Source organism: Mauremys mutica, chromosome 6 (genome assembly GCF_020497125.1).
Source record: "Mauremys mutica isolate MM-2020 ecotype Southern chromosome 6, ASM2049712v1, whole genome shotgun sequence".
Lineage (NCBI taxonomy): Eukaryota > Metazoa > Chordata > Testudines > Geoemydidae > Mauremys > Mauremys mutica.
Window position 1 is genome coordinate 30,195,308 of NC_059077.1, and position 13,568 is coordinate 30,208,875.

At 41.0% G+C, this 13,568-nt stretch overlaps 1 protein-coding gene across 3 annotated transcripts in view; it reads left to right on the top strand.

Moving 5' to 3' along the window:
- The window catches only part of PARP8 (poly(ADP-ribose) polymerase family member 8), a 163,499-nt gene that overhangs the window by 76,816 nt on the left and 73,115 nt on the right, over positions 1-13,568 (top strand). For 2 of the 3 annotated variants that reach the window (XM_045020211.1, XM_045020212.1), the window contains 4 exons: positions 2,932-2,969; positions 4,696-4,785; positions 7,116-7,186; positions 10,851-10,928. In XM_045020211.1, coding sequence (XP_044876146.1) covers positions 2,932-2,969; positions 4,696-4,785; positions 7,116-7,186; positions 10,851-10,928 — 277 coding nt within the window. Of the gene's footprint in view, positions 1-2,931; positions 2,970-4,695; positions 4,786-7,115; positions 7,187-10,850; positions 10,929-11,705; positions 11,796-13,568 lie in introns of those variants that run through there. The other variant, XM_045020213.1, reaches the window with a different exon arrangement.

Below are 13,568 nucleotides of genomic sequence, written 5' to 3' on the forward strand. Positions count from 1 at the left end.
CGAGGATCGCAGCGGGCTCCATGCTTGCAGTGCTGTGGCGTCCACGCTGTCACTGACCAGAAAAGTGCATGAACAGATTGCCCGCAGGCGCTTTCAGGGAGGGAGGGAGTGAGGGCGTGATTGACGGTTCAATGACGACAGTTACCCAAAACCACCCTCGACACATTTTTTCCCCCAGCATGCATTGGGGGGAAATCCCAGAATTCAAATGGGCAGCGGGGACTGCGGGAACTGTGGGATAGCTTCCCACAGTGCACCGCTTCGAAAGTCTACGCCGGCCCCGTGAATGTGGACTCAGAAGTTCGAATTAGTGTATTTAGTATGGATACACAAATTCGACTTCATAAGGTCGAATCCACAAATTCGAATTAAGTAGATTCGAAATAGTCCTGTAGTGTAGACAAGGCCTAAGTGGGGATGAGACCTATGACAACGCCTCTGTCAGAGGAGATCAGACCCATCTCCGAGTACCTTCCCCAGCTGCAGGAAGCTCCACTGCCTAACTGAAATAGTAATACTGTGTGTAGACCAGGTTTAAGTGAATTTCAATTGGCTCTCTCAGAGCACTGACAAAATAAAGTACAGAAGCTTTTTTGCTCTCTGAAGTTTTAGTCCTGTGGGGTGTTAAACATTCACAATGTTCTTTGAAGTCAATGGCCATTGAGGTGCTCAAAGTTAGCTCCCCAATTGTTTGGTTCTGTCTTGGCCCAAACTGCCTTTGAAATCAGTTGGAGGTTGGTTGAATAGTGACTGCCAGTCTGAAGCTCTTTAAGGGAGATGGTTCAAGTCAGAAATTGCTTTAAGGGTTCAATTAAAATATAGCAGGTGTACAATCGGTAGGAAGTAGCTTGCCATTAATGCATTAAAAATAATATAGCTTTTCATACATAGAAATGAGAGAGGTTTTTTGGCACCAAAAACAAATTCAGTTTTTTAAACATTTTTCCGGAAGTTGAATGTAACTAACGTATGGTTACAAGTGTAAGCATTAGGCTACTTCCCTTCACAGGTTCAAATGAACAGCTTTGTGTTGCCTAACTATGGGCTCAATTGTGCATGATAGGCAGAGCCTGAGTAAAGGCCGATGTGGAGGCGAACTGCCCCAATGGGAGCTACATATGGCAGAGTGCCTCTGAGTGCTGCAGCATACATGGGGAGCACCCCATTATTATGCCCTTCCAGAGGGGCAGCACAAATTCTCCTGAATGCTCAGAAAATGTTTAATTTTAAAGAGGGGAGACCACTGTTTGCAGTGAATTTAATTAAATTTAATTACATTTTTGGTTTTCTTTCAATATCAGAAGTAAGAAATCTATAGGAAACAGACAGATTTCCTCCTAAATTTTAGGCTTTAAACTAGATTGGCGGTGTTTCTAATAAAAACACAGCTTTTATTTTTTACTCCAAATAATCGTCCCTTACTTTTTTAAGCATTTATTTATTTTTAACCTTGTGAACACATCTGCCTCTTTAAATTGTTTCTTCTTTGTGTGACACATCATCATTTAATTTTAGTCTGGCAGTGAGATTTTCTCCTTATACTCTCTCAAATGAAGGAAACTTAAAAATTTTGTGTAGATTTTATCTAGGAGTTCCCCTTCCTCACTCCAGGCTATTACGAGGAGAACAAAACCTTTTTCTTTTCTTTTCGTTTCTACTTCCTAACCTTGATTTCCTTTTTCATAATGTCAAGGTTTCCAAACATCTCTACCTCTTTTTCCCTTTTTCATGGTTTGTGCACACATCTGTCTTCTGTCCTCTGTCCCACTCTCCACTGGGACTAAATCATAGTTGCAAGGCTCCCCTTGACTTCAACTGGCTTTGGATCAGGACCTAAACTTGCTTGTAGTTGTTTGCAGAATCTGTCTTGAGGATATTTTTAATCCAAGGACCTCATCCTGAAAGTCCTATGCATGTAGAATCACCTCTTGATTCCACTGGGAATACTATCTTTGGAGGACCAGCACTATATTTTTTTCTCATCAGTTTTACACTGATGTGACCATGGCTATTGCACTGTGCACACACCAGAATGTATTATTTAGATATGCAGATAGACATATATTATATATATATATGTGAATTCTGAAATGAAAAGTACATGAATTATACAGTGGAAAGCTTTCAGCACGTTACAAAGATTAGTTTGCTTGGTGTAAAATAAGGATGCACATTAACCTTCTTAAAAAAATTAAGTCCATGGGTCTGATTCAGCACTTAGCTGCCAATGGGCAGACTTCTACACCAGTGGTGGGCAATCTGCAGCCCATCAGGGTAATCCGCTGGCAAGCCACCAGACTGTTTGTTTACTTTTGCATGGCCTCCCACAGCTCCCAGGAGCCGCGGTTCAGCCAATGGGAGTTGCAGGAAGCGGCGTGGGCCACAGAGACGTGCTGGCTGCTGCTTCCCACAGCTCCCATTGGCCAGGAACGGTGAACTGCAGCCACTGGGAGCTCCGGGCGGCCGTGCAGAGGTAAACAAATGGTCTAGCAGCCTGTCAGTTGCTTATCCTGATGGGCTGCAGGTTGCCCACCATTATTCTACACTTATACAATCCCACTGAAGTCAGTGTTATGCCCACATGGAACTAATTGTAGGATTGGGACATATGTATACATTTAAACAAATAACACATAGTAGGCTCAATGGAGGCAGTGAAATATTACTGTAGAGAGAACAGTTTGTAATGCAATCATGATATTTTAAAGACAGTTTAATTTAGACTTGAGCTGGTTTAGCAGAAGTAAACCTTTGAAATGGGGCATTACATTTTTGAGCTAAGCACTTCAAAAGCTGTCAAAGTAGCAGTTGCCTCCTGTCTTAGAAGCTGTCAGAAATCTATAAATAAACAGATAATTCAGAAGTAGAGAAAATTCTTATGCTGTTATTGTTATTAACACCGTTGTTTCTTTCTTTTTTTGTTTCTTTCAGCATTTCCTATTCAGTACATGTCTCGGAGGATTATCCAGGTATAGTGCAACATTCTTGTGCTTGAAGCAAATATTTAGAGCAATATTCAGAGGTTCAGATGAAGATATTTGAAAAAGCATTAATGTGTTCTAGGAGCTTCTTTTTGCTAATCATTTCCTGTTAGATTGTTTTCACAGTCATTTCTCCTTTTCAGCCTTCATTTGTCAGCCAGGTCAGGGTGCGAAAACCTGATTCACGAGTTTAACGAGAAGGGGGTTGTGACGCTTACCGTGTCTAAAGCTGTCAATGATGATAATCTAAAAACAACCCAACTCCTGTTTGGTATGAAATATATAGCTTGATCCAGTAAAGTGCTGAACATTCTGGCTCTGATCCAACAAAGCACTTAAACATGTGCTTGAAGTCAGTGGGACTACTTGTGTTCTTAATCTTAAGCATGTGCTTAGGTGCTTTGTTGCATCAGAGTTGCACCTTTTAGGAGCAAGACATAATATGTCTTAAAGGTCAAAACTACTATAAATGACAAGAATCTGTATGTTCTTTTTGTAATATTTTTCATTTTAATATGTATTCCACCTTTTAGAAAACTCCTAAACAAGTGACTAAGGCCCTAATCTTGCTAATTTATAGGGAAGAATGGATCCATGTGCCCATGCAGAGCAAGAATAGACTGTGATCACCAAACAGACTGCTAGTATGTTTAATAACCCAGAACAGATTGTTGCCCTAGATGTTTGGGTGTTAATTAGACTGAAGGGGAATCCTCAGCAGGTAAATTTGTAGATATTATAGGAACAGCTCAAGGAATTATGGGTACATCAGTTTCATACATTTCTGTTACCTATGTCGCATCATCACTATGGCACTAGTAACAATGTTGAAATCATCACCTAAAACTGAATGAATTGCTTCACAAATCTCTGAGTGATTGGAAACAGCTGAACATTAAGCCTTAAGTCCCTGAACCATTGTGATCTGGCAACTGTCAGTAGTGGCAGCTATTGAAAAGTTTCATAACTGTAAGTGAAACTAAAACTATTTTAAACAGTAAGGTTGTCCCCACATTGTTTATACATTGCTGAAATCATGAAAGTATCACTGATATTTTTAGAAGTAGTATTAATGGCACTGAGCATGATCTTTGAAACCATTTCCTCATAATTGCAACATAATATTAGGATAATTATGCTCCAAAAGAGCTGTATATACTGTCAATGAGGATACTAAAGTTCCATTAATATGAATCGATACAGTGTATCTGCATGACTCCTGGGGGAGACATTGAGTATTTTGCCAGTAAATAAATGTCCATAATGATACACATTGGCTGACGTAGACTGTAGAAATGTTATTGCCTATTGTTCCGTTGATCTTTATACGTTGACTAACACATGCTGTGATGATGCCAAATGAGCACCATGTGTTTGTGGTTGAAAGACCCACTCCTGCCAGAAGTGAATCACTGGGCCAATGCATTGCCTTCAGTGGGACTCTGCGTGGCACAGGAGGTCCATCCTGCCTAGAGCTCGTTGCAAGATCAGGGCCAAAGGAAGTTAACCTTCCTTTCTCCTACCCTTACATGTTTTGCACATTTAGGCACTTCAGCGCACATAGGAAACCCAGAGATATGAAGTAGTTCCTTTATGTCACAGATGGAAGCATACTGTTGGGGCAGCCTGGGAGGCTGCTTGGATGGTGTCATTGGGCTGTGGATCAGGCCCTTATTATGTACCCATTATGCTAAGAATTGTTTCTCTTTTATAGATAACACATATGTTTCCAGTTCAGATAATGATGAAGATGTGTTAGTTACAACAGAGTCAATCCCAGTAATTTTCCATAGAATCGCAACAGGTAATATTGAGTCACAAATGATTTTTCAAGTTAAAGTTTTGTGGGGGACTGCAGGATACTGCCCATACATAAAAGATGATATGCCAATACGGATTGCTGTGCATCTTGTAGTTTTCTCACAAGCTCATTGTTGGGTATGGTCGTATCTTTTGGAATAGAAGCAACTAAAATATTTCTTTTGGGGAGTGTATAGGCAATATATGTTTTCACTCATAGCATGGCTTACAATCATGCTAAAGCAATCCTATTTGAATGCAATGGGACACACTTGCCCATCATTAAGGCTGCCCAACACTTCCCTTTGTAAGACCTCATTTTCATTTGCTTATCACTTTGCTAAACTTTAACCATTTGAGATGAACATTTCTATGTCAGGTATCTACCTCAGGCTGATTTTTTTTTAAATGTTTAGCAAAAATGGTTTAGCCATTTTTGAGAACAAAGCTAGGGAAGAACATATTGTTTTGACCATGTTAAAAAATTCCAGCACCCTTATCTTTGAAAAGCTCTAGCAACCTCATGCTTTGGAACAGAGAGTTGAAATTTGCCTGGGTAGTGTCAGAGATGTGCCTTTTGCCAACCCCATGAAAATCTGCCCACATTTGGCTAAGTTATAAGCTTTTAAAAATCACAGTTCACATATGCTCAGCTGCTAAATTCCCCAAAGATTCTGTCCACAATGAGCATGTTGCAGTGAGAGGCTGACTTTTCCTGCAATTGCAGTTCTGAGCTGCTGCAAGCTGTGCTGGGTTTGGGTCTAGGCATGTGAACTGAGAGTAGGAAAATTCTCCTGTGCTCTCAGTGACTCCCCTGCAGGACCCAGGCAGTGTGGAGATGGAAGCTGTCAAATTGGATCCCAGAGGGGACAAGAGCTGGAGTGGCAGGATCAGTAGATTGGGAGCCTGTGACTAGAAGCTGCCAGGAGGAGAGAAGAAAACTGGGAGTGGGAGTTTGAGTGGGATGAGAGGCAAGGGTGGCGGCTGAGACTGGGCGCTGGGGGACAACCTGGGATTGGCTGGGAAAGGGAACTGCGACTGGCTGGTCAACGAGAGTGGGACTGGAAGCCTGGGAAGGAAACAGGGGCCGGGGCTGGGGGACTGGGAGCCAGTGGGTACAAAGGAGACTGCACAGGCTACCTTAATTCTGTCATTTCCTAACTTTTGAGTGCTTGACTTTGCAACCTGAATACTGTTATTTTAACATAGTTTTTTGTGTTTAACATAGAATTAGCCTGAAAAATATATTTTCAGTGCAGGAATGGAAAACTGGTACAAAGTTGCTAGAAAGCAAACATTTTAGGCCCTTAATCTGATCTCACTTAAACTGATGTAAATCAGTGGAGTTACAGAGAAGCAAAACAGCCATGAGATCCTAATCAGACCTTTAAGATACATTTCTTTCTTCAAAGATACCCGTGTTATAATATTTTTAAATCAAGTGTGAAATTTTATATTAAACATCAAAACAAAACCTTTGTCTCTATAAAGAAAATGAAATGACTTTATTTTGCCAGTTTCTTTTACTCTTATGTAAAATCCAATTAAAATCAATATCTCAATTGTCATCTTGTAACATTCCAGCAAAGAAGAAATTTAAATTGGCACCTAATAATGGCGACATGTACAGTACAGACACTGCACACCCAGCTAGCACAGCTATAAATAGCAGTGTAGACAGTGAGGCATGGCTTCGGCAAGTACAGTAGAGTGCCCTACACACCTGAACCTCCAGGGTATATACTCTACATGGCTCTCTACACTCCCAAGCAGTGCCTCCCAGGGCATTTACCTGGCTATTATAATGTCCTGCTGCCTGCCCTCTGCTGGAGCCTTTCCCTATTGTCTACATGTTGGCCAGAGCCTTTCACTGTGGCATACAACCACACACAGTGCAGTGCAGTAAGTGTGGCCACAGCCTGCCATTCACTGCAGCGAGTAGCTAAATATGCAGGTCCTGTACTCTACATACCTCCATAAGTGTGGACATAGCTTAAATCTAGTTTACAAGTAAATAAAAGTGATGGGGAAAAACCTATTTATGCAGCATTTTGTATTGTAGAATCATAGATTCCTGAGGCATCTTGGCTTCTTGTATTTATATTGCTAGATTGTAAGCTCTATGGAGCAGGGACTGTCTTTTTGTTCTGTGTTTGTACAACACCTAGTACAGTGTAGTCCTTGTCCATGACTGAGGCATCTAGGTGTTACAGTAATGCAAATACTACTACCACTACACTTATTTCAGTTCGGTTTTTTTAATTACATAAATAAAATGATTTTAGATTTGTCATGGCTATTAACTATTTTCCTTTTTAATTATTTTTTTTTTAGAATTAAGAAAAACCAGTGATGTTAACTGTTGCTTATCTATAAAATCAAAATTACAGAGGGAAAATGGAGAGGTATGGTATTGCTTTATTAATGTAGTCCTTATATATTTTTTCATTGGAAGGTAGAGTAACAAACTACAGAACATAACTTAATATTTCTTTTGCATTTAATTTGTTAAAACAAACACCAGGATGGAATTCTGTCCCCACTGAAGTCAATGAGGCTTTTGCCATTGACATCAAAGAGGTCAGGATTTCACTCCAGATGTACACAAACAATCTATATTTTGCAAGGAGGCTGTTAAAAAATGCAAAGTGTTATCAATCTAGGATGGCCGAACCTTCCCCATAACGCTTTCTGCCTTGGAAGTACAACTGTGTCAGAGAAGCTGATCACAAAGCAGTTATCTCCTAACCTGATCTTATGCACAGGATCAGATATTTCAAACATTCACTTCCTAGCTTAGCGCTTACTAATGTGAGCATGACAGTCCCATTGAAGTGAACAATAGGTGAACAATAGGTGGTTTTTAGAGTATCAGGCCCCATGGTTCCAGTGTGTAATTTATATTTGGTTTCATAACTAGGTCTGATCAAGGAAGTAACATAGTTAAGAAACAGCATTAAGGTGAAGTCTTTGGTGAAAATTGGCACACAGATACTCAGTCTGACAAACCCTTATTACCAAGCATATTATCTCATTACTGCCACTGTAATCAAAGGGCTTAAGCACTTTATAGCCCTGATTCAGGAAAGTGCTTAAGCACATGCTTAATGTTAAATGCTTTCTCAAATAAGAATAAGTCCCTGAATTGTAGTCTGTATTTTATTGTAATGGTTTGCTGGTTTCATCACTTGTTTTATACTGAGATAGAGGACAACCCTGTGGCAGCGAGGTTTCCTGATGTGGTTGTGTTTGTAGCATATAAGCCCTTATTTGATATAAGAAGTTGCAGTGGAAATTTTTGACTTGCACTATCACAGAATTTTATTCAATGATCTTTAAAGCTTAGAGAACCAAAATAGTCACCAATTACAAAGTATTATGGAGTACATTCCTGGTGAAGAAATATTTTTATTTTAAAAATTTTTAGGCTAAGTTAGATTTATTTTCACGATTAAAAGCTTGAGATAGGTTTAATTTTCATGGCAAAGAAATAGAACTTTTTATAAATTTTAAATTGAATTAGGATCCAAGTAAGATATTATCTTAAGAAACCCTGTTAATGAAAATCTTTAACACCAACCATCTCTGTGAGCCAGACAATCAAAGTCTTTACTTCATTGCGTGATTATATCATACATGCTGGGTTTATCACTCTTCTAGTATGAGGAGTTTCATTTCTCTTTTTTTCTGTTGTTGGTGTGTTTATTTTGTTTATATTTGCAGCATGCTTCCCAGGGAGCTACGGTTATTATTAGGCAGTGGAGACTGAATGCATTCTTTTGTTTTTCTTCAGTAAAATACCACCAAAAAAAGTCTTAAAATTGCTATGAAATTGGCTGAAAATACGATTTTCACTCAATATACACATGCACAGCATACAGTATGAATTTACAGGCAGAGGTAAGGAGATAAGATTAGAATATGAGGCCATGGAAATTGGTGGCAAAAGTATATCTCACTTTTCTGAATCTATAAGATTAAAAGGAAAATTCTGTTCAATTCACACAGTTGATTTCTGGGTTATTATGGAAGTTTTGTGCCTCCTGTGAATGCAAAATGTGCAATAGATAAACTGCGGGTCAAATAGGAGAATTTTGTCTTTATGATTTTATCAAGTATTCAATTTATGTGAGCTCCTGTTAACATAAGGGCTGTGAATGACAAATGGATTGTGGGAAAACAAGAAATAATGTCCTTAAACAGTTGAATGACATTAAGCAAGGACTAAAGTGTGACTTTCTGACTTACGTTGATAAAATAGTACCATTTTCTATGAGTCGTCCCTATTGTGAGTGTAAATTGATAAGTTAATTCTTTTAAAGGGATTTGAAGATGAATGTTTTATGTAAAATCTAAGTGTTATGTATGTTGTTGACAAATTAATATAGACTATTATAGTTAATTTGCCAAAATACATTAGGTTAATGCCCTATAGGTAGGATCCTACCAAATTTATGGTCCATTTTGGTCAATTTCATGGTCATAGGATTTTAAAAATCGTAAATTTAATGATTTCAGCTATTTAAATCTGAAATTTCACAGGTAAAACTCATGGGTAATTGTAATTGTAAGGGTCCTGACCTAAGTTCCCTCTAACCTGCACAGGCGCGCAGCTGCCTATTAAGCCCCGCACAGGGGCACAGGGCTGTGGCGGGGAGAGGCGCCCCTTCTGGCCGCCCCCAGCGCGGACCTGCAGCAGCGGGGAGAGGCGCCCCTCCTTGCCAGCCAAAGCACGGACCTACAGTGGCGGGGAGAGGTGCCCTTCTCCGCCGACCAAAGCCTGGTGGGGAGAGGTGCCCCTCTCTGCTGGCCAAAGCATGGACCTGCAGTGGCGTGGAGAGGTGCCCCTCCCCACCAGCCCCACCACGGACCTGCCCCGTTGGACGTGCCGCAGCCAGGGAAGAGGAGCCCCTCCCTTGGCCCAGCCCAGCCCCACCGGAGCTGCCATGTCTGGGAAGAGGCGCCTCTCCCCTGGCCACAAGCTGCCGCAGCAAGAGAGAGCTGGGGGGAGTCTTCTTTCTCCCTACTGCAGCCCCGGGGCAGCCTGCACCCCAAACCCTTCATCCCAGGCCCCACGTTAGAGTCTGCACCTCCCTGCACCCCAACCCTCTGCCGCAGACCTGAGCCCCCTTCCGCACCCTGAACCCCTCATCCCCAGCCCCACTCCAGATCCTGCACCCCCAGACCCCAACCCTCTGCCCCTGCCCTGAGCCCCCTCCCACACTCTGAACCCCTTGGCACCACCACACATCACTTCCATAATGATGCACATAACAAAATTCATTCCACACATGGACATAAAAAATTAGAGGGAACACTGGTCCTGACCCAAAAAGTAGTTGTGTGTGTGGAGGTGGTTGCAAGGTTATTGTAGGGTGGGTTGTGGTACTGCTACCCTTACTTCTGAATGGCTGCTGGTGGTGGCGCTGCTGACTTCGGAGCTGGGCAGCTGGCCAGTGGCGGCTGCTGGCCAGGAGCCCAGTTCTGAAGGCAGAGCCACCTCCAGCATCAGCGCAGATGTAAGGATGGCATGGTATGGTATTGCCACCCTTACTTCTGCACTGCTGACTGCAGAGCTGGGCACTGCTTTCAGAGCTGGATGCCCGGGCAACAGATGCCGCTCTCTGGTTGCCCAGTTCTGAAGGCAGCGCAGAAGTAAGGGTGGCAATACCGCAACCCCCTAAAATAACCTTATGACCCCCCTGCAACTGCCTTTTGGGTCAGGACCCCCAATTTGAAAAACACTGATCTCCCCCATTAAATCTGCATAGTATAGGGTAAAAGCACCCAAAAGACCAAATTTCACCGGGGGGGGGCACCAGATTTCACAGTCTGTGATGCATTTTTCATGGCCAGGAATTTGGTTAGGCCCTACCTATAGGGACAGTTTAATTTTGCCATTCATTGGTTGAATCAGGCCCACCATCCTCTTGCCTAGAAGTTACTAATGAAAACTCTAAATAAAGTGTGTGAAGTGTTTATTTGTAACAAACATAATTACAAAAAGAAGAAAAGCAAATGTCATTCTCCTGTTTCATTTGCTAACCTTTATTTATTTTTTTAAATAAGGACTCGAGGCACAGTAGTGCAGTTGAAGAAGATTCTGAAGGAGATAATGATTCTGAAGAGTTTTATTATGGGGGACAGGTAAGGGAGAACATTTTCCCAATAATTTGCAAACAATGTCCTTTGAAGGCTTCTGAGATGATTTATTTTGAGTTTTATATTGATCTTCAAATTTGTGCAGTTGTAAGGAAAAGAAAACTGATTGTAACTTGGATGTTTTTGAAAATGGGATCTGTTTTATAGCTTCCAGGAAATACTGTTCACTCTAGAAAGCATATATCCTATTTACATCAATGGAAGCAAAATAGGGTTGTAAACTGTTATGCGTTGGGGTTGACATCTGGTAAAAATAATAGCACTGCATTTTAATGGTAAAAGTGGTAGCTACAAAACTCTTGTGATCTATACTATAGTAAATTTTCTCCTTTCTGAGCTCTGTAGTCTAATTCACTAGAGAGATGCTGATTTAAAAAAATAATAATTATATCTCTGTGTCTTTCCCTCTTGTTCCCTCAGCAGAATTATTTATTACCATATCCTAGTCCCTACTGGAAATTAAAATGTTCCCTTTGTACTTATTTCTTTTGAGAGGTCAATGGAGTGTTTGACTAGGGCACTCTCTTTACTCTTGATGTCCAGAAATCATCAACTAAGGGGCCAATACATTCAAACAGTGTTCATGGGGGTGGTTTTTGTTATATAGGCATGCGGCCACCAGGAAACAGACTGAGAACACCATTCCATAAGCTACCAATTAGCTGTTAAATAGTAACAGGTTTTGGTCAATATTTGTCTAGATTGTGTTTGAACTGGTAACATTACATTCTATTTAGGTAGAACCCTTGCTCCATGGAAAGACAACAGAGAGAGATGGGAATAAAATACAGTAATCACCAAAAGCAAAAAAATCAACAGCTGTGATTGTCCTGAATGAGTACAAAATATTGGGTAAGCAAAAAGAGGAAGAGAGAAGACAAGAGATCATTAGAAGTGCATTAATGAGAGGAAAAGAGACAGGTTATGAGATGGGATGTAAAATGAGAGAGTCAGGCATAGTCTACACTACTGCAGTAAATAGATCTAAGCTACGTTACTTCAGGTACGTGAATAACGTAACTGAAGTAGACGTAGCTAGATCCACTTACCATAGTGTCTACACTGCACTGTGTCGACTGGAGATGCTCTCCCACCAACTTACCTTACACTTCTCGGGGAGGTGAAGTGCAGAAATCAATGAGAGAGTGCTCTCCTATCGATTAGGCACGTCTTCACCAGCCCACTAAATCGATGCCACCACATCGATTGCAGCAGCGCTGATCGCCATAGTGAAGACATGCCCACAGAAAGAGAAAGTGAGTTCTAAAGAGTTTTGTGTAAGAAAAAGAAGGCATGAAGAATTAATGCAATAGAAGAATTGTGTGATGAATGAAGAGAGCTAATAGGAAGACAAGTAATAGAGAAGCCGCATAAGGATGTGCTATGTTAACTTCGATGGAATAAATGGGCCAAAGGTGTTAACATAACCAGTCGCTGACTGACATTAAAAGTGTTAAACAAGGAGTTTGGTATACAGAGACCTCAGCCTGCTTAGTACGATGGCAAAGATACCATTAAAAAGCCTTTTAACCTTTTATTAAAGATACAGAGAAGAAGAGAAAACAGTTAAAGCATTTTAAATGTAAAGTACTAAGTAAAGCTTTCATTTTGATGACATTTCTTGTTTCCTTTCCCTTTATCTGGAAAGAGTTTTAAAAGGAAAAAAATAAAAACCTTGTTAGATTGTCTCCTAGATGGTATCCAAGAAGGTAATGCCATCCTTTTGGATAAAAGAGAAGAAATTAGTTGAGATGAGCTTGAGCAACTGTTGCTGCTGCTCTTGTTAAAATCCTGTCCTATTTCATTCCAAGTGGTGTTTTGGATTCTGCTGGAGCTGGTAGAGGTGGCAATGTTATCAGTGCCCCTCTCTTTGGCTGCCAGGATTAAGACAAAGAAGAACCGGGGAGATGGTGGGGGTGGCCGCCATGATGGTGACACTCATGCCAGTAGCCTCCATCTGTTCTGTATTCTTCTCCCAAAGACTTTATCTTTTAATGACCCCAAAAAGGGAGTGATTGGTGGAATAGCCCATCCCCTCATTATTTTGTCTGCCTAATATCTGACACACCAATTTTGGTTAATTTCTGGTTCTACGTCTTCTGTTTTCCAGCACAGTCCTTGAATTATATAAACTTGGCCCTTTTTTGTTTGGACTAATTTAGTCTCCTCCTGGTTCTCTCTTTCTACATATGCAAACTGTTTATAAAGTGATAAATGCCAATTTAACCACATGAGAAATATAGCTGGAGAAGAAATTGCTAGTCAAAGATAATCTTACCATTTCTAACTGGTGTCAACTGAAACAGTGAGAGAATTGATTGTGAGAAAAGGGGAAGTGTAAAAGAGGAAAGCGTTTGGGAGTGGTGATGAAGAAAAGACATAGGCTATGCCTATACTACAGCCTATGTCGGCCTAACTTATGTTGCTCAGAGGTGTGAATAAGCCACTCCCGATCAATATAAATTACACCGACATAAGCGCTCGTGTGCACAGAGCTTCTCCCACCAACATAGCTTCTGCTGTTCTGGAGGTGGTTTTATTATGCCGATGGGAGAGCTCTTTCTTGCTGGCATAAAGCCTCTTCACCAGATGTGCTGGAGCAGCGCAGCTGCATCCGGACAGCTG